Source organism: Suricata suricatta, chromosome 4, assembly GCF_006229205.1.
Source record: "Suricata suricatta isolate VVHF042 chromosome 4, meerkat_22Aug2017_6uvM2_HiC, whole genome shotgun sequence".
Classification (NCBI taxonomy): Eukaryota; Metazoa; Chordata; class Mammalia; order Carnivora; family Herpestidae; genus Suricata; species Suricata suricatta.
The window spans coordinates 85,166,490-85,190,861 of NC_043703.1; the positions used below are offsets into that span (position 1 = coordinate 85,166,490).

The 24,372-nt window shown below is 40.6% G+C and overlaps 1 protein-coding gene across 6 annotated transcripts in view; it reads right to left on the minus strand.

Annotated features, from left to right (window-relative positions):
* Nucleotides 1–10,179: 10,179 nt before the first annotated feature.
* The window catches only part of IL18R1 (interleukin 18 receptor 1), a 34,948-nt gene continuing 20,755 nt past the window's right edge, over nt 10,180–24,372 (minus strand). For 3 of the 6 annotated variants that reach the window (XM_029937111.1, XM_029937109.1, XM_029937108.1), the window contains 5 exons: nt 23,561–23,681; nt 20,831–20,970; nt 19,515–19,676; nt 13,808–13,966; nt 10,180–12,071 (listed from right to left, as the gene is read on the minus strand). In XM_029937111.1, coding sequence (XP_029792971.1) covers nt 11,716–12,071; nt 13,808–13,966; nt 19,515–19,676; nt 20,831–20,970; nt 23,561–23,681 — 938 coding nt within the window. In that variant the 3' untranslated portion in view covers nt 10,180–11,715. The remainder of the gene's footprint in view (nt 12,072–13,807; nt 13,967–19,514; nt 19,677–20,830; nt 20,971–23,560; nt 23,682–24,372) is intronic. The other 3 variants (XM_029937112.1, XM_029937110.1, XM_029937113.1) reach the window with 3 other exon arrangements.

Genomic DNA, 24,372 nt, shown 5'->3' on the forward strand with positions numbered 1-24,372 from the left:
TCCAAATTGATTGAAGATTTAAATTTTATATATTTTATTTATTTATCTATTTATTTATTTATTTAATATATATAATGTATTGTCAAGTTAGCTAACATACAGTGTATACAATATGCTCTTAGTTTTGGGGGTAGATTCCCATGATTCATTGCTTACATACAACACCCAATGTTCATCCCAATAAGTACCCTCCTTAATGTCCATCACTTATTTTCCCCTCTTTCCTGCTCCCCATTATCAGTCCTCAGTTTGTTCTCTGTATTTAAGAGCCTCTTATGATTTGGCCTCCCTCTCTGTTTGAAACTATTTTATCCCCTTTCCTTCCCCCATGGTGTTCTGTTAACTTTCTCAAGTTCCGCATATGAATGAAAACATAGGATAACTCTTTCTCTGATTTATATCAATTAGCATAAGACCCTCCAGTTCCATCCATGTTGTTGCAAATGGCAGGATTTCATTCTTTCTCATTTCGAAGTAGCATTCTGTTGTATATATACACCACATCTTCTTTATCCATTCATCAGTTGATAGACATTTGGGCTTTTTCCTTAATTTGGCTATTGTTCAAAGTGCTGTTATAATCACTGGGGTACATGTGCCCCTATGAACCAGCACTGCTGTATCCTTTGGATAAATTCCCAGTAGTGCTATTGCTGGGTCATAGGATAGTTCTATTTTTAATTTTTTGAGGAACCTCCACACTGTTTTCCAGAGCAGCTGCACTAGTTTGTATTCCCATGAACAGTGCAAGAGGGTTCCCGCTTCTCCACATCCTCGCCAGCATCGGTTGTTTCCTGAGTTATTAATTTTAGCCACTCTGAAACTGTGAGGTGTTATCTAATGTGGTTTTGATTTGTATTTCCTGTTGATGAGTGATGTTGAGCATCTTTTCATGTCTTTTGGCCCTCTGGATGTCTTCTTTGGAAAAGTATCTATTCATGTCTTCTGTTCATTTCTTCACTGGATTTTTTGTTTTTCAAGTGTTGAGTTTGGTAACTTTTTTTTAATAGATTTTGGATACTAACCCTTTATCAAGTATATCATTTGCAAATATCTCTCCCATTTCATTGGTTGCCTTAGTTTTGTTGAATATTTCCTTTGCAGAGCAGAAGCTTTTTGTCTTGGTGAGATCCTAATAGTTCATTTTTGCTTTTATTTCCCTTGCCTTCAGAGACTTGTCAAGCAAGAATTTGCTGCAGCTGAGGTCAAAGAGGTTGTTGCATGCTTTCTCATCTATGGTTTTGATGTTTTCCTGTTTTACATTTAAGTCTTTCATCCATTTTGAGTTTACTTTTGTGTATGGTGTAAAAAAGTGATCCAGGTTCATTTTTCTCCATGTCCCTGTCCAGTTTTCACAGCACCATTTGGTGAAGAGATTGTCTTTATTCAATTGGATATCCTTTCCTGTTTTGTCAAAGATTAATTGGCCATATATTTGTAGGTCCAATTCTGGGTGCTCTATTCTATTCCACTGGTCTATATGCCTGTGTGCCAGTACCATACTGTCTTGATGATTACAGCTTTGTAGTAGAGGCTAAAGTCCAGGATTGTGATCCTCCCCACTTTGGTTTTCATTCTCAACATTACTTTGGCTATTCAGGGTCTTTGGTGGTTCCATACAAATTTTAGGATTGTTTCATCTAGCTTTGATAAGAATGCTGGTGCAATTTTGATTGGGATTTCATTGAAAGTGTAGATGGCTTTGGATAGTATTGACATTTTGACAATATTTGTTCTTCCAATCCATGAACATGGAATGTTTTTCCATTTCTTTGTGTCTTCCTCAATTTCTTTCATGAGTTGTGTACGATTTTCTGCATATAGATCTTTTACATCTTTGGTTAGGTTTATTCCTAGGTATTTTATGGTTCATGGTGCAGTTGTAAATGGGATCAATTACTTGATTTATCTTTCAGTTGCTTTATGATTGGTGTATAGAAATGAAACCAATTTCTGTTCCTTGATTTTGTATCCTGCAACTTTGCTGAATTCATGCATCAGTTCTAGCAGCTTTTTGACTGAGTCTTTTGGGTTTTTAATGTAGAGTATGCCATGTATGAAAGGTGAAAGTGACTTTTTCTTTGCCAATTTGGATACTTTTTATTTCATTTTCTTATCTGATTGCTGAGGCTAGAACTTACAACACTATATTAAACAGCAGTGGTGAGAGTAGACATTCTGCTGTGTTTCTGATGTCAGGGGGAAGCTCTCAGTTTTTCCCCATTGAGGATGTTATTAGCTGTGGGGTTTTCATATATGGGTTTTATGATGTTAAGGTATGTTCCTTATCTCCCAACTTTCTTGAGAATTTTTATTAAGAAAGGATGCTTTATTTTGTTAAATGCCTTTTCTGCATCTATTGACAAGATCCTGTGGTTCTTATCCTTTCTTCTATTAATGTGATGTATCACATTGATTGATTTGTGAATATTGAACCACCCTTGCAACCCAGGAATGAATCACACTTGATCTTGGTGAATAATCCTTTTTATAAGCTGTTGAGTTCAATTTGCTAGTATCTGGTTGAGAATTTTTGCATCCATGTTCATCAGGTATATTGGCCTGTAGTTCTCTTTTTTTGTGGCATCTCTGTCTGGTTTTGGAATCAAGGTAATGCTGTCTTCATAGAATGGGTCCAGAAGCTTTCCTTCCATTTCTATTTTTTTGGAACAGCTTAAAAAGATAGGTATTAATTCTGCTTTAAATGTCTGGTACAATGCCCTTGGGAAGCTATCTGGCCCAGGACTCTTATTTGTTGGGAGATTTTTAGTCACTGATTCAATTTCTTTGCTAATTATGAGTCTGTTCAAATTTTCTATTTCTTCCCATTTGAGTTTTGGTGGTGTGTGGGTATCTAGGAATTTGTCCATTTCTTCCAGGCTGTCCAATTTGTTGGTATATAATTTTTCATAGTATTCTTTAATAACTGCATTTCTGTGGTGTTGGTTGTGATCTGTCCTCGTTCATTTGTGATTTTATCTATTTGGGCTCTCTCTCTCTGTCTGTCTCTCTCTCTCTCTCTCTCTCTCTCTCTCTCTCTCTCTTTTGTTGAGAATTCTGGCTAGGGGGTTATCAATTTTGTTTATTTTTTCAAAGACCAGCTCTTAGATTCATTGATCTGTTCTGCTTCTTTTTTATTATTCTATATTGTTTATTTCTGCTTTAACATGTATTATTTCTCTTCTTCTGCTAGCTTTGGGGTTTCTTTTCTGTTCTGCTCCTAGTTCTTTTAGGTGTGCTATTAGGTTTCATATTTGGGATTTTTCTTGTTTCTTGGGATAGGCCTGCATTGCAATGTATTTTCCTCTTAGGACTGCCTTTGCTGCATCGCAAAGGGTTTGGACTCCTGTGTTTTCATTTTCATTTGCTTTAATATATTTTTAATATCTTCTTTAATTGCTTAATTGACCCATTCATTCTTCAGTAGGATGTTCCTTAACCTCCATGCATTTGGAGACTTTCTAAAGTTTTTCTTGTGGTTGATTTCAAGTTTAATAGGATTGTGATCTGAAAATATGCATGGTCTGATCTCATTTCTTTTCTATTTATTGAGGGCTATTTTGTGACCCATTGTGTGATTTATCTTGGAGACTGTTCCATGTGCACTTGAGAAGAATGTGTATTCTGCTGCTTTTGGACAAAAAGTTCTGAATATATCTGTCAAGTCCATCTGGTCCAGTGTATCATTCAAACCTATTGTTTTTATTGATTTTTCTGCCTAGATGATGTGTCCTTTGCTTTGAGTGGAGTATTAACGTCCCCTGAAATGACCATATTCTTATCAATAAGACTGCTTTTGTTTGTGATTAATTGATTTATATATTTGGGTGCTATAAAGTTGGGGGTATAAGCATTTATAACTGTTAGCTCTTCTTGATGGATAGACCCCATAATTATGATATAATGCCCTTCATCATCTCTTGTTATAGCTTTCAGGTTAAAATCTAGTTTGTCTGATATATGTATGGCTACTCCAACTTTCTTTTGACTTCCAGTAGCATGATAGATGGTTCTCCATCCGTTCACTTTCAATCTGAAGGTGTCCTCAAATCTAAAGTGGGTCTCTTGTAGACAGCATACAGATGGGTCTTGTTTTTTAGTCCAAACTGATACCCTATGTCTTTGATTGGATCATTTAGACCATTTACATTCATAGTTATTAATGAAATATATGGATTTAGTGTCATTGTGTTATCTGTAGGTTTCTTGCTTGTGGTGATACCTCTGGTGCTTTGTAGTCTTTACAACATTTCACTCACAGAGTGCCTCTTAGAATCTCTTGAAGGTTGGTTTAGTGGTCATGTACTCCTTTGGTTGTTGTTTGTCTGGGAAAGCCTTTATCTCTTCTTCTATCTGAATGACAGCCTTGGTGGATACAGGATTCTTGGCTGCATTTTTTTCCCATTAAGCGCATTGAATATTTCTTGCCACTCCCTTTGGCCTGCCAAGTTTCAGTGGACAGGTCTGCTACTACCCTCATGGTCTACCATGGTTGTTAAGTCCCATTTGTCCCTAGCTGTTTTCAGAATGCTCCCCTTATCCTTGTATTTTGCCAGTTTCACTATGATATGCTGTGGAGAAGACCTATTCCTATTAATTCTGAAGGGAGTTCGCTGTGCCTCCTGGATTTGGATGTCTGCTTCCTTCCCCAGATTAGGGAAGTTCTCAGCTCTAATGTGTTCAAGGAAATCTTCTACCCCTTTATATATCTTCTTCTTCTGGAACTCCTATGATATGGATATTATTAAGTTTCATTGAATCACTTAGTTTTTTCATTCTCCTCTTGTGGACTAGTATTTTCTTATCTTTTTCTCACCTTCATCATTTTCAAAAATTTTATCTTCTATTTTACTTATCATCCCTCTGCTTCCTCCATACTTTCTTTCAATGCATCTAGTTTATTTTGCACTTCATTTACACCATTTCTTAATTCATTGTGACTATTTCTTAGGTCCTTGATCTCTATAGCAATAGATTCTCTACAGTCTTTTATGCTGTTTTCAAGCCAAGCTATTAATCTTATAACCATTATTCTAAATTCTTGCTCAGCTATATTGTTTATATCTGTTTTGAGCTGTCTGGCTGTGATTTCCTCCTGCAATTTGTTTTGAGGAGAATTCTTCTGTTTCATCATTTTGACTTGTTTTACGATATGTTATGTTATGTTATGTTATGTTATATATCCTGCACCTGTGAGCCTTTCTGTATCTAAAAGGGGTCATAGGCTGTCCAGGGTCTGGCCCTTCAGGACGTCTTTTCAGAGTGTGTGTCATGCTTTCTGATGTTATGACTCTGGTTGTTTTATCTTTCCACTTGTAGTGGTAGTTTGACCTTCAAAGGTGTACCTTGATTTGCTCATTGAAGTAACCCTGGAAAAAATGATAAAAAGGTGGGTTGGTGGGAGGAGCCTTATCCCATACAAAGAGAGAAATGACAGGGGTGGGGAAAAAGAAAAGAAAAAAAATTGACCAGGCAGAGTATCATAGAAACTATATCACTTAATCAAGAGAGAGAGAGAGAGAGAGAGAGAGAGAGAGCAAGGAAAATAAAGGAGATACAGAAGTGTAAAAAGGATAGATGAAAAATGTCTGCTTAAACAAAACAACAAGCAGAATAACCAGGCTAGAAAAGGGAAGAAATAAGAGGAACAAAAAAATTATACATAGTAGGAATTGACCACGAATCGAGTCAGAAAATACAAAACCACTGGCCCGATATTCAGTTGTGCCTTGGAACTGGCGGCTGTGCTGGTCTGGAGGGGTGCTGTCTGATTCAGTCCGAGCCAATCCAGCTTTGAGATAAGCACTTACCAGAGGCAGAGGGATGTGGTTTGGTGCAGGAGGTCCCATTTCCACCGCAGGCCCCTTGTCCATTCCCTGAAGCCCCATTTGTTGGTGACGCAGTGAAAAATGGCACCACTCCAGTCTCCCTTCCCCACACTGGGTGTCCCAGACCACTCTGTTCAGGCCTCCTCACAGTGCCACATGGGCACAAGCAGGCCGGTTCTGTTCCATTCCAGTCTCCTGTGTCTTCCAGCTGCTCAGGTGGGATTCAAACCCTGATGTCTTTTTTTTTTTTTAACATTTATTTATTTTTGAGAGACAAAGAGACAGAGCGTGAACAGGGGAGGAGCAGAGAGAGAGAGACACAGAATCTGAAGCAGTCTCCAGACTCTGAGCTAGTGGTCTGCACAGAGCCCGATGTGGGGCTCGAACCCATGAACCATGAGATCATGACCTAAGCTGAAGTCGGATGTTCAACCAACTGAGCCACCCAGGGGCCCCTCAAACCCTGATGCCTTAAAGGATGCTGCTCCTTGTGTCCTGGTCCAGGAGTAGTGCCACGCCTCCAAGCCGCCCCGCTGACACAGGGCCTCTGGCTGGTGGGCGCCTGCGGGTTCCTTTGTCCTTAAAGCAGCTAGGTGCCTTCTTCCCACAGCTCTCAAGGGGACTGCTGTCTCCTACTGTGCCTCTGAGCTCTCTACTGAGCCTGGGACTGGCTCTCCTTCTTCCCAGGCATGCAAACAGGGTGGCAGGCCCCAGTCCAGAGAAAGTTCTGCAACCCTGGATCATGTTACAAATTGGCTCTTTTTCCGTTTTTTCCATACCCTGGTCCATGGTTTTTCTCTGGTCAAATTCAATCCTACACTTCCACAGTCTCTCTTTCTCTCTTTTGTCTCTCCACAGACGGGGATCCCTCCGCTCTACTGCCTGTTTTCTCTCTCCCAATTTGCAATCATGCACCTGTGGCCTTCCGAATTGTCCCATGGGTCTCTGGAGATGTTTCTGTCTCTCTGTAGCCCAGATCCCTGGAACTCCAAGTCTTCTCGCCTCAATACTGTTCTGTTCGAGGGATGAGGGAACTTTAGGTCCCCCTACTTCTTCATCATGTTGACTCCTCTCGAAGATTTAAATTTTAGAAAGTGAATATATACAAATATTGGAAGAATGGGTCAATTTCTCTATAAGCAGGAAATGGGTAAATACCAATAGCAAAGTAGAAAGACAAGTGATAAATTGGAAAAACGAAAATATTTGCAACTTACAGTGTAGTGTCTTAAGAGCTTGTATGTAAAGATCTGCCAACAACAGAGATGAAAAAGATCAATACCTTTACAGAAAACTGGCAAAAGCTAACAGATAATTGCCCCTCATGTTGCTGATGGGACTGTAAAATGACAGTCCCTGTGAGAAGGAGCTTGGCAATATTAGGCCAAAGTATGTACCCATTACCCTCTGACACAGAGATCTTACCTCTAGGAGCCTATCCTTAAAATATTCTGGCAACAATGTGGAAAGATGTATGCAGGGGCACCTGGGTGGCTCAGTCAGTTGAGCGTCCGGCTTCGGCTCAGGTCATTATCTCGCAGTTCGTGGGTTTGAACCCCGCGTCGGGCTCTGTGCTGACAGCTCAGACCGTGGAGCCTGCTTCTGATCCTGTGTCTCCCTCTCTCTCTGCCCCTCCTCTGCTCCCTCTCTGCTCTGTCTCTCAAAATAAAGACATTAGAAAAACATTTAAAAAAGAAGCGGGAGATATAAATATGTATTCATCTTTATTGACATTAAAAATGGAAGGCTAAGTTGACATTTTTAGAAAGGTTCACCTATGGGGGAAGGAGCAGACAAAAGGGCAGGGAAGGGAATAGAAGCTGGAATTTTCTGCATATTCCTTATTTTGTAGATTGGCTCTAACAGGCTGTAGCTATTTTTGCGTGATTATCAAGCAAAACAAAATTTTAAGAAGCAATCCCTAAAAATCAAAATCAAAGAAATCGAACTGTTTATCGAGTCGGCAAAACTACATCAAGAGGAATAATTCCAAGTGGCTCTAGAACATAAGAGCCTAACTTTATTACAGTCTAATGGGATATTCTCAAGGTATAAAATAGTACCCTCTCCCAAAATCTTGAACTGTTTTTACTAAACAAAACGTAGATGGCTGTGTTAGTATTATGAATTCTGAGGCTATTATGTTTATTGTGGAGTAAAGCAAATTAATAACGATGTTGGTCCTGTGGACTCAGGGGCCCAGAGACAACCAGCTTTGTCAGCCCTTGACACTCCACAGTATGGGGCTTTCGCTCAACTTAGACCACAGACTAGGTCAGAAGCTGACAGCTAAAGGCAGAAGCTTCCTGATTTGACAGATTTCTTCCTATCTATGGCAGGATCATTAGCTCCTTGGGTAGCCCAGTTTCTTGTGACTTTGGAAGATAGTCTTGGAAGATTAGCCTAAGGTCTGTTTCCTTTCCTTTCTAAGCAATTCTAGAATCATCTTGTTTAAGATTTTTTTTTGAATGTTTATTTACCTTTCAGAGACTGGGAGAGACAGAGCACGAGTGTGTGTGGAGGGGGGGAGGGTACAGAGAGAGAGAGAAACACAGAATCCAAAGCAGGCTCCAGGCTCTGAGCTGTCTGCACAGAGCCTGAGGCAGGGCTGGAACTTAAGAACTGTGAGATCATGACCTGAGCTGAAGTGGGATGCTTAACTGATTGAGCCACCCAGGTGGCCCAAACTGTCTCTCTTTAAACTAGCTAAAAAGGATTATGTTCATTACATCTAAACAATGACCTATTCAGAGGTACTTCATTTTGTTAAATAAAATTGTTATGTGCAACCTCAACATAAAAATGGGTAAAAGCATTGCACTGATCGAACTCTCTGGAAGGCATGGACAGTGGGGAGAAAGCTGAGGGCAGCCTACATGCTTCCCCCTCCCTCCACTCTGCTGCCCAGAATGGTCCCTAAGAAACCATGAGAAGCCCTAGCACTCCCCAAACACAGTTTAGAAATCGATTCCTAACATGTTCACCATTAATTATTAAACACACATCGCATTATAGATCTTGATATATAAATGGGTACAATATAAATTACATTGTCTGGGTGTATATGAGCTGTAAAGAGGCAAAAGCTTGACATCAATCACAAGCCTCACTCAGAAACAGAGATGTTGATTTCCCAGCCCCCCAGCCCGGACTGTGATCATTATCAGCGTAGCACGCTGGAAGGACCCTATGTCCGCCCATGGCCCACATACACCGTTTCCTTTAGATTTATGGCTTGGTCACTTTTTGAAGAGCCCTCCCCTGCTCCTGAGCCCGTTTCTTAAAGTAGCTTCTGCTCCGGGAAGTTGGCTTCCCCCAGAGGCTGGGTGTCCTCCCTCAGATCGGCACTTTAGTTATGATTTGGCTCAGCCTTGGGCAGCAGTTTCACCAGTATCACCACTTTAGACAAGTATGTTGAGAGCCGCAGGGAAGCCCATCCTCGGTGTGCCTGGCTGCCAGGCCTGGTCCACCATCGGCTTCAACACAGCGGATAGACGTAGCCCCTCCCTCCTTCCCCTAGGTTCCTAGAAGAAAGGCTGAAGGTCCCTCACATTCTTGTGTCCTTCTCGGAGGTAATCCTCAGCAGCTATGCTTCCCCTCTGCAGTCTCTGTTCTAGAACTCCCTAGTATAAGTTGCCTTCCTGGGAAAGGGCCAGCACTTCCAAAAACTCATCTCAAGACTCACTGTCCAACAGGCGATTCCAAAGAGAAGAGAGGATCCGCCTCTGCCCCTGCCTGCCACACTAGCCCGTTGTGTGACCTGGGTCAATCCCCAACCTTTCCACATTTCAGGTTCCTGGCTTTGGACTCTGTGGGTAATAAGCTCTCTGCTTTAAGAGAATATAACTCTATTTTAATAAATGTTTCAGCATATAATAGACATTCATGGAGTATTTATATATCTTAGGTGGCTGGCTAGTCACAGATTCTCTGAAATGGACCCCGGTTTAAGGACCCTTGAATCCACAAACGAGAATGCCATTCTTCTATCAGTAGCAGTTATTTATTGGTCCTGGCTGGAACCGTTTGCACTGAGACTTGAAAATATGCACATGAATTAACTGGCATGTGAAGAGCTAATACTTGTGCTCTATATTGAGTGGATTTGTGGCTTTGTAGAAAAGAATTCTCTTTTTGCTCCTGGATGAAAGGTAGAACAAAGAAGGGATACACAAAGTGATTTGACATAAAAAATAAAGGCCGAAGAAGACAGATGTAGGAGCTCATTTTAAATGACTCATATCATTTCAAAACAGGTGGAAATCAATGTTGAGAATGAGGAAGGGGAATGTTCATGTAAGTGAAAAAGGCACCCACAGACATTTCAAAATTAAGGGCATCAGACCAATGGTTCTTTTAATGTCTTTTAGAACATATATTTAATGTACTCATTTAACACATTTAATACAAAACTTAATAATAACACAATATATTTTACAGCACACATAATAGAAAAGCAAAGCAAAATAAGTCTACATAGTGGAGACTCTGATGATAGCAATAAAATTTCTCGTGACTGTATGTTTTCACACACAATTAGATTCTTTTACTTTTTTAGCCATCTGACTAGAACGCAAAGTTTTAAGTCCTCCAAAAAAGCAAATTGCTTTCTAACACTGAAAATCTCATTTTTTTTTTCTTTTTAGCAATATCTACCACAGCTGGGGTTTTTTGGGGTTTTTTTTCAATAATTCAATTTAAAATTGATTCTAGTATCCTCATTAAGTTTAGTTATCATTTATTAATTTTTCACCACTCCAAGTCATGTTAGGACTGAAAATGAAACAGATCTTTTCAGAAAACATTCTGCTCTTTTACAAGAAGAATGCCCAGTGATTTAGACACTTGTTTTCCTTTTCCCTGTGACATTTAGTGACAATGTAGCAGTTTTTCTTTCTTTTATACTTTTTCTTTTAGAATTTATTGTCAAGTTGGTTTCCATATAACACCCAGCGCTCATCCCGACAAGGCACACAGGACTGAGCTCACTTGAAGGAGACAGATACACGTCTCCCAATGTCAAGTTTCATGCCTGCCCCCCCCCCCAACTCCCCCACTGTGGCTAATGCATAACAGTGGCTAATGGCACATATGGAAAATCTGACCTGGCACCCATCCTGTGCATAAACATTCCTGTTTGTTAAATTAACAAATGCTTTAGAGCAGTTTTGAAAGACCCAGAGAATGATTTAAATGAAAATGTGTGCCTCAGCCTATGGGGGAGTTCCCTCCAAACAGGCCCAATTAAGCAAGCCCTGTGCAGTGCTTTAGGGGGGTTTTGATAACTGTGGGTCTGCTGCTGTGGTCAGGACACACTGAACATGGCCCGAGGCTGAGGACTTGTCACGCCTTGGCCCCTCCTCTGCACACAGCCCCCTGCCTGCTCTCTGCCACATCCCAGGGACTATCCATGGTGCTTAGAGGGAGGAGGCATTGTGGGGGAGTGAAGGCACCATTTCAGTTACTATGTCACTACAGGCTCGTAGAAAATGCCACTTCATGAACATAAAATCCTTTAGTTCAATCATGGGCATTAAAACTGTGAAGATGTGCGCTTTTTGTAGAGCATACATTACTTTGCTTCGTGCCCAGCCTCACAGTTGTTGAATATGGATTGAGAATGAGCATCTGTATCCAGTTACGGAGGCGGAAGAAACAGAGAAGGTACACTGATTGCTTTTGAATTCCGGGTTCCACTGGGAGCACATGACCACAGCTCAGTGTTTAGTCCTATCCCTGGCAACCCAGTGACGACTTCCATCTTCAAACTACCAGCAGAATTTTCAGAGTCAAACATTTGTAATAGGGCCCTTTGTTAAAAACAGGCTCCTCCCCTCCCGGGCCCAGAGCATCAAGAGGCCTTTCTTACATTCGGCTTTTCTAAAGATCAGGACTGTGAAAGAACAGGCAAGACTTCAGACTCAGCTCCACAAGGCTTGACCATTTTTGCAGGCATCAGGTAAAGAAGATTTTTCCAGAACCTTGAGTTATATGACAGAGGTTTATCAGCGTTCCACTTGAGAACTCTGTGAGATTTCAAAAGCTTTAGTGATTGGGGGAAGAACGTGAAGTCACTGACAGGTGTAAATTCAATTAGGATGATTTTAATTTTCCTTTCTACCAGAGCCTCATGGAGTCCACTTTCAAGTTCATACCTGACTTCATTGGACATGTAGCTTTGACTTAGGACAATGATCAGTCTTCTGCTTTTTTCTATTAACGAGTGGATTTCATCAACAACAGCTGAAAATGCAAGATGTGGCAAAGTAATTAAAGAGAACTAAAAGAGCAGACAGGAGATGAAAATCATTTTGCAGAGTCTAATTTTGTAGTATTTAACTCTACTTCACCAGTAAGTGTTTCAAGACAGACCATTTATTCGTAATTTTATATATCTTTTGAAAACAACCATCTAGATAACAACAATAATGAACTTGGCACCATTCTGTGCCACACCCTCTTCTAAATGTTTTATGTATATCAACTCATTAAAGCATCATAATGACCCTAGAGGAAAGTATTGTCATCACCACCATTTTGCAGATGAGGAGGGCAAAGTACAGAGTGTTTAAGTCACTTGCCTAGAGTCACACAGCTCGTAAATGGCAGAATCAGAATCAGAACCGAGGGGGCTCTAGTTCTGGAGCACCTGTTCCTAACCATCATGCTATCTTGTTTGGCTCTGCACAGGCAGGGAGCAACACCCTAAACTCCAAATTTAAAGACTATCTATCTATATCCATATCATATCCATATATGTATCTATACATCCATAGCTACCTCTATCTCCATCCACCCCACCATTAGTCCAGACCAGAAGTTGACAAACAGACAGCGAATATTCCAGGCTTTGCAGGTCATGCCGTCTTTGTCACACGGCTCATCTCTGCCTTGTAGCTCAAAGGCAGCCCCAGACAACACATGAACAAATGTCACCTGGCTGTGTCTCAACAAGGGTGACAGACTGGATCTGACCCATGGGGGACAGATTGCCAATTTCTGGTCTAAAGCTCTACCCTTTCTCAGATAGAGGTTTTAGTCCAAACAAATTACAACTAAATATACAGTATCTTTTTTATTTAAGAACCAAGAAGAAATCTATTTATTAATTAATTAGTTAAAAAATAGTAGGCTTTTCCTCCTAATTGGTAGTATTTTCCCTTTCTCATTTGCAATCTGGGGTGAGGGGAACCACAATTATTCCTTATTTAATACCATGTCTTCAATGCCAAGCTCCGGTTCCGGCACAAGGCTGCACTCGGTGTACGTTAGATGAATGGATGTTACTGACAAGAAAAACATTTATACTGCATCCTTGGTAACGCGCCAGCCCCCAAAATATTCTGACGCAGATTTCAGATATTTGCTCTGGAAGACTTCAGAGAAACTATGGAAATGTTACTAAATTTCTTGGCTTCAAACTGGAATTTGCTTCAGTATATGCTTTAGGGTCGTTTATATTCATAAACAAATAAAAAACTGAATTTCATAACTAAAATCTGACATGAATCACCAATCTCCTTTTATCTACCCTTTTCTGACTGTAGTTTTCACACCAGCTTCACCCCAGTAAAGAACAAGTATTTATCCGGTAAGAATGAACTGTGTTTATAGTGCATAGCATCACGTTCTGCTGTATAAAACATTACCAAAAGACAGATTCTGCTGTGAGGCATTTCTAGATAAATGCCTCACGACAATGCTGATTCTGGGCCTGGTTCTGAAAGTGGAATGCCCTTTCCCCAAAGATTCAGAGAAGCAGGAAGCACACTGAAGAGCTTGGGGCCCACTCTCAGAAGTAGTGTGGTTAGCTTTTTTTCTCTCTATTGATTGTATTGATTTAGCTGGTTATTTCTGGTTTAGAGAATCATGTTCATTTATTTTTAAGTAAAACAGGATTGTCTTTTGTAAGGCTAAATTATGCATCTTTTAAAAGGAAAATCTCTCCACCAGTTCTCTATCTGTATTCCCTTTCTTACCTCCTCCAGGCACCACATCCCTTTCATATATGCATAATTTATACCCAAAGTGTTTCTCCAACACCCTGGGCAAAATCTCCACAGCAAAGGTGTGCTCCTCTCCATTCTCGGGTCCACAGTCTTTTAGGTAAGACACAAAAGCATCATATGTTTTCCCATCTAGGAAATAAGGTGTACTCTTTTAATTGCAATGCAAATAAAAGTTTAAGTACACATTTGAGTGAAAGGCATGAAAAATGGGAGTGGAACCATTGAAGAGGAAAAATTAAATACAGCATCTTTCTGTCCAAACTCATCAAATTGTACACATTAAATATGTGCTGTTCAGGGGCTCTTGGGTGGCTCAGTCGGTTAAGCGTCAGGCTTCTGCTCAGGTCATGATCTCACAGTCCAAGCCCCGTATCAGGCTCTGTGCTGACAGCTAGCTCGGAGCCTGGAGCCTGTCTTCAGACTCTGTGTCTCCCTCTCTCTCTGACCCTCCCCTGCTCATGCTGTCTCTCTATCTCAAAAATAAATAAAAAACATTAAAAAAATTTAGAAACATGTGCTGTTCCTTGGATATCTATTGGAGCTCAATGAAGCCATTTAAGAAAAGAATAAAGAAAACATTTTTGCTAGAAAACAAATTTAAAAATTAGAGGAAGAATGTTTAAACTAGGTAACTCATAAGGTCCATCAAATATATTTTGGTTCTAGGATTCTTTTTAGACATTATTCTTTATCCATGACTTTTTAAGTTATCAAAAAAGAAATAAATTCATTATTAAAAACAAACAAATACCATCACCAACTCTCATATGGTAATCAAGCAACCAACTAGCAAATTGTTTTTTAAGCATGTATTAGGACTCACTTATTTGACACTACAGAGGGATGCAGAGAAATACTATATCCAGAAACTCAAGGAATTTAAAGGCAATAAAAAGCCAAGGAGTCCAACTATGTCCTCAGTCTAGAATTGGAAAGCAAATCTCAGCTTGGCTTTCTCATATCATCTGTTTCTACCAGTATCCTAATATGTCTACCCTCAAAACGACTCACTGGAAAGCCAAGACAGAAACAAAGTGAGAGTTTACATTGATGAGTGAGTGAGAAGAGACAATAGAGGTGATTTAACAGAAGACCCTGGGGGGATGGGAAGGGGAAAAAATAGTTACAAAGAGAGAGGGAGGGAGGCAAACCATAGAGACTCTTAAATACAGAGAGCAAGCTGAGGGTTGATGGGGGTGGGAGGAGGGGAAGGTGGGTGATGGGCATGGAGGAGGGCACTTGGGATAAGCACTGGGTGTTGTAGATAAGTGATGAATCACGGGAATCTACCTCCAAACCAAGCACACTGTATACACTGTATGTTAGCCAACTTGACAATAAATTATATTTTTTTAAAAAAACCCTACGCTATGGGAACACATGCTGTGATATTTAATAATATATGGTACTAGATGGCAATATAAAAACTTCCAGTCTGTTGAAAGATTTTCACTGATAAGAACATTTGCTCCTACTTAATTCCTGATAATGAAGCACATTCAGGAGGCTAAGGAAACAAAGCCAAGATGGAAGTGTTACCTAAGTAACAAAGACCATTGTACTAATTGGGTAACTACAAAATTACAAAGATCTCTGTCTCCTGTACCTTCATCCAACCTATTTGTGAAGACAAAGCAGACAAATGCAACAACCTGAAAAAAGTTTACAAAGAACACATTGGCAGACAGTGTAATAAAACAAGCAAAACAAACAGAATCAAAGCAGTCAGATGCTATGGAGTGATCTCCAGGGGACATGCTTTCTGAGAAAAGGAAATTCTGAGCCAGGTAAAATTTTGAGCCAATGGATACAATTGTTGCTAACTGGGATTGGTAGAAGAAGAAGAGAAAGTGGGAAGGAAGTGGTCCAGCCCTACCGCATGATGATTTGTTAGATGGCATAGGAGTTAGATGTATGCTTGCCTATATTATTGGGATTATGAATTTGCTACTGAACTGAAAGCTAAATATTATTGGGCCCTTTATTAAAACCTAATAGGATGAAACCATTCCAGGTCCGCGTTCTTTGTGGTGTCACATCATGCATGCTCAACAATTCAGCCCAGTATACTCAATGGCTCAGAAAACAACACTTTCTCATTTCTGGCAAAGCTTCTTCAATTCTACCTACAGCATTCAGGTTCAGCAGTTCAAGTCAGAGCCTTCTGTTGATTTAAAGCAACTGGTTTGGAAATTTGCATGCATACAAAAGAAAGGACAGGGGCACCTGGCTGGCTCAGTGGGTTAGGCGTCTGGCTGGCTCCAATCATGATCTCACGGTTCGGTGCGTGAGTTTGAGCCCCGCATCGGGCTCTGTGCTGATAACACTTTGGATTATCTCTCTCCTCCTCTCTGTCCCTGCCCCGCTAGCCCTCTTTCTCTCAAAATAAATAAATAAACTTTAAAAACATTTTAAAAGAAAGGAGGTTTTGGGGAAAACTGTAAAATTAACATGCATATCAAAGGTCGGAAAAGCTGGGTATGGAAAAAAGAGCCAATTCCTACTTTAATCACTAAGTGGGTCTCCCACGTAAGTCTGTTAGATAGTTGTGAAATACCGTTATTTCTTAGTGTAAGAGCTAGCGCTCCCATTAGTAGTCATTCTGTCAATGATTAGAACAGGCACCAAGGAGTAAGAAATACATAAGGACACTTTTTTAAAAGGTACATGTTTTTTTGTAATCATGATGTAATTAATTGCAATAAGCCAAGAAGACAAAACAGTCAACTTTATACTGTAATAAACAAGTAATACAGCTTTACTCATACCCATGAAAAATTAGTTTTTCAACTATTAATTTTCAAATGCTTTATTTCAAGCCATTCTCTTCTTGGTTTAGCAAATCTTGTAATTTACATTATAACTGATTTTAAACCCAGGTAATGAATGGCTTGCTGGCTTCCATAACAAAGTAAAAAGTGCTTAAGGTAAGGTATTTGTAAGCTAATAATAATTATTTTGGGTTCTGTATAAACAAAGCCCTCATGTGAATGGGCATTTGGGACTTTCATGAATCCGGTCAGTGCTTCTCAAACTGTGTTCAGTGAATGACAAGGTTTTCATTTAATTTGACTGGTGTGGGCTGATTGGTTTCATTTCCAGTCCTTCATAAACCAATACTGAAAACATTCCTGGATATTGCAGTGATATCAGTCTGCTCTAAACATTTTAATTTTTGCATGTCTGTCTCTATTTCTGCCTTTTCCACAGCTGATGTCTGTCACGGACCACACTTTTAAGTACAGCAGATGCAGAGCACATCTGTAAACATTTCCACGCACTGCCGCCTGGGAGGTAGGAAGTGTGAACTGAGAAAATTGTGAACTGGGTCAAACACAACAAAGAGGGGAAAATATTCTGAAGATCAGAAAGAGAGATATCAGTGAATGCTCATTTTGAGAGACATTCTGGTTACTGCAAGTGGAGACCTGTTCATGAAGGGCCAACAAGAGACCTCTCAGTTGCTTGTAGCATTTCTCTCCATCCCCAAAATTGCACGCATGCGCACAGCACACACACACATACACACACACACACACAGGTTCAAAGCTAGATTAATTAGCTTTGTTAATTTTATATTATTTTTAAAGTTTTTTTTTTTTTTGAGAGAGAGAGAAAGAGAGAGAGCCTCAAGATGGCTCTACTGTCAGGGCAGAGCCCAACACTGGGCTCCATCTCACAAACTGTGAGATCACAACCTGAGCTGAGATCAAGAGTAGGATGCTTAACTGACTGAGCCACCCAGGTGCCCCTAATTTTATATTATTAATTAAAACTTGCAAATCTGAAAAATATAAGACATCTTTCATAATGAGGTTAGGAGGGTCTTCATAATTCTGACCACAAATCTAGATTTTAAAAATCCATAATAATAAAAACATAGAACTGAAACTAATAGAACAATATATCAAGTGTACTTCAAGTATAATTATAAAAATCTCCCACATATCACACTGGTATAAGCAAAGTCAAAAGACAAATTACAACCGGAAACAATATTTTCATTTCATATTATAGACAACAGGCTGCGTCCTTAAAATAGAAATAGCTCCTAGACATAAACAAGAAAGGGAAGGGCAACAACCCAATAGAAAAAGGGCAAAGGTATGAACGAGTACTTGGAGAAAGGAAATACAAATGAGTCTTACACAAATCAAAAGTGACTCTGGCACAGTAAGTGCCGTGGCAAATGAAAGCTACATGGAGATACAACTGTTTACCTACTAGACTGGCACATATCCGAAAGGTTTTGGGTAAGGCCATGGGAAAAGAGTGGCCCCATCCTTTGAAGGTGGGAGCAGGATGACAGCACGGAGGGCACGCTGGCAGCATCTGTCGAAGTCACGGCTGCTCTACCCCTGTACTGCCAGCTCTTCCACTTTGGAGAATTTTTCCTTCAGTTATACTGCACACGGCTGAACCAATGACTGTGCAAAGCTACCCGTCACATCATTTCTGTAATAGCAAATTGTGAACAACCCACAAGATGACCAAATAGACAGACTGTAAGACATCTGCAGAAATAAAACACTGTGCAAGGCTAACAAATGAGACCTTACAAAGTACTATAGACGTGCATCTGAGGCATATTAAAGCCAAGTTCAAAATAGTGTACATAACATGCCAACATTTGTTTTTAAAATAGGAGTGGAAGTTGATTCTATATTCTTATTTGTTCTGCTCTACCATCAATGGTGGATGAAGTGGGAAAAACAGACATAGGATAGGATCACAGGGAGATACTCCACTGTACCATTTCTTAGACTTTTTGTGTTTTGAACTATGTGTGTCCTACACACACACACAAGCAAGTGCATTGGGTTAGAGCGATTTTTTTTAATTCAGTAACCATTTTTTTATTAAAGTATACATAATTCAGTAACTATCTTGAAACTTGAGCACTTCTTTAAATCACCTTTAAAAGCAGAGAAACTGAGACGCTGATTCGCCAGACAGAAACGACCATAGATAAAAACTGGCAGATCTAGGAAACGAGAACCCAGGTCATTTGCCTTCTAGTCCAGGGCTCTTGTAGATACATTAGGCAGCTCCTTTGTCAGGTTAAAATAATGAACATAATACAATTCAATTCCACTTAACTAAGGTTTATTGAATGTGCACATTGTATAAGATGCCCAGGTTGTGTGTGAATAATGACAGCTTGTGGGCACAAGCCTCTCACAGGCCATGAAGGAGGATGTGACATACACACATAAAACAATTAGAGAACAATTTTTGGCCACATATGAGCAAGCACAAAAAAAGGTGATGCAAGACAATATTTATGAGGGATGCTATGTTCAAAGCAATTTTTTTCCAATGGAAAACCTCTACTACCCCTGAAGACTACAGTGTAATCAAAATAAAATGAAGATTAATGTTTCTTTATTTGGTTTCTTTTTTAAAACATTTTTAATGTTTATTAGTTTTTGAAAGAGAGACAGAGCATGAGTCAAGAAGGGGCAGAGAGAAAGAGAGAGAGCACAGACTCCGAAGCAGGCTCCAGGCTCTGAGCTATTAGCACAGAGCCCGACGTTCGGCTCAAACCCATGAACTGTGAGATCATGACCTGAGCCAAAGTCAGACGCTTAACTGACTGAGCCACCCAGGCCCCCTCTTTATTTGTTTCTTAATGAAGCATGAAGATAAGAAATCCCAGCATTATGATATTCATTACCTGTTAGTGTTTCATCTTTTCTCATGAAATGTCTGTAAAATAGAACCAAGTCAACTCTATAAATGACACCCATTATCACTAGGCACACAACTACCACCAAGACTGAAACAGCCACAATCATTCCTCTGGTGAAGATGTGGCCTGGAATGTCATCCATATCTTCTAGAGAGGAAAAGAAAATGGAAACCATTAATGAAAGATGATTTACCAGTGGCCCCCACCATCACACCTCAGAATTGTCAGTTTTTATATTTAGCACTAATCCCAGTAGTCTATTTGACTCGTTCCGTTAACTTAGTCCACATTCCTGCCTTAATCTGGAGTACTGACCTTTCTACTCCAATTTTGAAAGAATAAAAATGTGTAAAAGGATATTCAGAGACCTGAAGTGAAAGCATGTGATAGAGCCTATCCCTACTTGGGGAAGGAAAGGATGACAAGATACTAGTGTGAAATGCACAGGGACCCAAACATACATTGCAGCTGGTATGTTGAGAACATCAGTGGAAGTATACAGTCTTGAGAGAGCAAGTGCTCAGCCAAACTTGTGAGGGGTTCCAGCCTAGCTCTATCACTGAGCCTGTGTTCTAGGGAAAGTCACTGATTCCTTCACTCTTAGCGTCTTTGTCCATAATATGAACCCATTTCTGAGCAGCTAGGGGGCTCTGGGTTGTATTGTATTGGTACAGGATGGAGAGGGGTAACTCTGGAATGTTCCATCAGGTAGGCAGTAGAAAATTTTAGGAGTCCACTGATCTGAGCCATCAACTGTCCAGCTGCCAGATCCAAGGACTGGCCCCAGGAGGTGAAGCCTCGGCCAATCTTGGTTGAATGAATGACCACACGCAAGGGCCCCCTGTGCTCAGTGTCCAGCTAAGGTAGGCTGGAAACTGCAGTATAACTAGTATCATTGGCCTCACCCTACACTGAGCTGCAAGCATGCCTCCCGTCGTTATGGGTGTGTACGAGCCGCCCTGGCTGCCTTCCCCATGACATTCAGCTACATGTCTGTCTCCAGGCTGCATCTGCTCCGCTCTCTCGGGCCCCTGGTGCCTATCTGGGACTCTGCAATATTATAGGGAGCAAAGGATTAGAGTTTGTGTTTTCACTTTCTGCATGAAATCAATGCACAGGGGGCTCCAGCACAGGACTGAGCTCCCGTTTAGCCTGAATGCCTGTGACACAAGGTGGACGATTTCACCTCTTGGGAGTCTGCTTCCTGGGGTGTAAAATGAGGGGAGTGGTGAGCTTTGAGGGGTCCCTCAGTGGCAACTTTCTAAGCTGCCTCAAATGTCCAAAATAAAACTTTCTCATACCTTTTTTCAACAAGACAAAGTTTATGGTGTCTGTGCCTCCCTCGCTGACCACAGTGCAATTATACGAAAATTTTAGATTTTTCTCATTAATATTCTTAATTCCCAACATTCTTGACACATACAATTTGCCTTCTGGAGTCCTGTAAAAGAGGAAATAATTCAGTGACAGGCTTTGTTCATTGCCAGCAACGTTACCCATGAGAGAGGAATTCACATGTGCAAATCCACCAAGGCAGTGGCTCTGTTCGGCTGCATGGAACCTTCCATTTCTGGTGGGTTCTCAGAGTATGGGTCACCATGGACCTCTGCTCCTCCGGGAAGCACCAGGGTGGACCGAAACTGCCCTCCTGGGACCACCTGGGGATGATCCTGTGAACTGCCCAGAATGAAAATGTCTGGAAGGTAATGATGCTAAGTTGGAAACACAAGAAAAAATTCTCTATCAGTTATTTCCCTCTATTTCTCCTCTCCCAGCGACTCAGCGTTCCTCCCATGGGGAGGTCTCCGCCGATTGTGACGAAGATGCAAATCGTTCAGCAGAGATACAGGTGCCCATCAAGCTTATCCATGCAATCCTGAAGATCACTTTTCTTTTGTTAGGCATCAAAAACAAACTTAAGAATGACACTCTTGTCAGATGCACCTGCAGGTGTAGGAGAAATACCAATTAAGCTGTTCAGTGAGTGTCAGAAAATGACATAGACAACCATTAGCAGCAAGCTGTCTTTCTCTTCTTAAAAGATTCGAGTTGTCCTGTCGTTGATGCAAGGCAACTGCTTGTGACATCTGCTTCCCGCCAACAGCAGGCTGTGAAAGCGCCATGTCAGTCAGCACTCCGTGGGTGTGCTCGCTCATCTGCCACGCCCCTAGCAGCAGGTGTCTCTGTACTTGGGACACAGTACCTGTGCAGCCTCCAACCCATGTCAAAGACATCTCAGAACATAATTCTGTGAAGAAGTCGCCATTCCAGAAATAGCAAGTATCTCACATCAATGAAAGATCCCGAAGTAAGGCATAAAAGACCAGTGAGAAGCCAAGGCAAATGACAGAAAATGCACATGCACTTAGCTGTAAAGAAAGACCACCCTAGTCTCTTAGCTTAGCTCAAGCGCCATTGCAGATAGTTTCGTGAGTTGGTCCTCTATCCCTTCAAAGATCAGCCATTGATCACTAGAAGGGGGAAGTGCAGAACCCCAGGGAAGGTGCAATGCTAAGGATAAGACACAGAGGCCAGACAGCCCTGCAATTCAGCGGAGCCACCGGTCACGAGCCTGCTACAAGGCAAGGGGCCAGACCCTGCACCATAAGGAGCTTGCAGATAAGTGTTAACAAGAATCAAGAGTGGTTGGCATGACGTCAAAGAATTTTTTTAAGTGTAAAGAGCAGAAAAAAATCCTCACAAGTGCAGCTAAAGTAGCAGACACCTTGAGATCCCTACTCACTAAAACCTGAGTAGATCAGTACCTTCCTAATGAGAGTAATCACCCAAAGTCATTCAAAACCACTCAAATGACCACAGGCTTAGCATGTACATTCTGTTAGTAAGTGTGACCATTCCCTCCTATGGAAGAACACAGGCTACATAAGTATTAATACACATGTAATTTGGAACATTTTGCCCCAAAGCTGCCTCCTAGATATTTATATCTAACCAATGCCCTCTTAGGTTTTGAAATTTTTTTACATGTTCTTATTGCATTTCTAATTTCCATGAACAAACTCTAGATAGCAAAATTGCTGCAATAATTACTATGTACAGTATCAGTCTGCCAACGGCGAATGTCACAGGGCTGGCAACTGGTAAATCAGTATTTCCGTGAGACGGTCTACAACTGACAATCTTTGGAGACGTGTCCATGCTTGAAAAAGTTCCTTTATGCTTACTTTTAAGAAAGATAATCACTGGAAAGAATGTTCTAAAAAGAAGCGACAAGCTGTCTCTAAAGCACAGGAGGCAATGTCTCTGTCAGTGCAGCTCATACTTATCAAAGCAATTCCCCCCACACTCAGAACTGTCTTCAAATGACTATTGACTTCTTTGTAATTTTCAGGATTTCTGCAGTTTCTGATAATGAATTATTTTTGGACAATCAGAAGAAAAGAAGGTATGCATGTGTCAGGAAAGTACAGGATGTAGATCTGGAGATGCCTTAGTAGACGGGCTGCCTTTGGCCATGGCTGCACCAGGAAAGACACTTGCAAGGAAAGACACTCTGCACCCTTCCGACTGCCACCCGACCTGGCAGGGACATGTGGCCTTCGCGGGGAGGCGTGCCTCCCGCACACAAGGCGGCCAAATTAACTTACGCATATCTCAGTCTCCAGACCTGGTCTTTTTCCAGGCACATTAGTGAAAATTAGGAACATAGCACAATTTTCAAAAGCCAAAACAACTGCGGCCTATGTAATCCTTCTTTTATAAGATGCTTAAGTAAAATCCCCCTCCCCATCAGATCCTGAATGACCAAAAGCTATCTTTTGTAAGGTGATGCTAAAAAACCTCACTGCCCTTCTGTATCTAGTTTCGATCTTGACAACAGATTTCTGCATAATCCATCAGCCTAGAGAATGGTAATTATCACTATACAATATGTAAATTATAAATTAAAATTTAAATTTATCTCAAACACCCAGTCGGCCATTCAGGACTCTGGTGTTTTTTAAATCATGGATCTATGACACAATGTGACTTGCATATATCATGATACATAATATATCACATATACATACCTAATTTTTGTTACCTTCTCCTCATGTACATTGGGCTCCTTTCCATTTTCGTCCCACAAGTTCCAATAAATAAGATCCCTTTCATTCGCCAAAGCAGAGCAATTGAGTTCTACATCTTTTCCTATGTAAAAGTTGACAACGAATGTTCTGATATTAGAGATAGATTTCCCAAAGGTTTAAAATTAATATAATCAATGTATGTTAACCTAATACTTAAAGCTAATGTAGTGCTACATTCCAGAAAGAAAGAGATAGGCCTTTAAAAATTTTTTGATATTAATTTTAAATTAAAAAATTTTAAATATGTATAAAGCAGAGAAATTAGGCAGGAATTTTAAGTCATCAACAGTATATGAATTGGTTTCTCTTCAAATGTTTATGTTCAAATAAATTACTAAAACTTAGAGTGGCCAGTGGACCTTCTTTTCAACATATAATTTAGTAGGTAGGGCCAACACTCCCGTGGCAACTTCTAGAAAAAAAAAATGGCTAAATCACAAAAAGATTAAATTAGCGAACAAAGAAAGACATCAAAGTGCAGGGAAAACAAAGAGAAATAGTTGAGCTGGAAATGCAGTCGGGAAGAAGCCTTCCAGGGGAGCTCAGATAGCCAGCCATCTTATTCTTCAGAGAAATTAGTTTGGGTTTGTACAGCACAAGGGAAGGCTCCTAGAGAAAAGAGCGCCCTGGGAAATTCTCTCAGCCACTCGGGCTTGCAGAATTATTGCTGAGGGCTTGGGCAACACAGGAGACCGCAAAGGCTAAGCTGTCTCTTCTACAGTCTCTTGGTTCTTAGGAGAGAAAGTCCCACT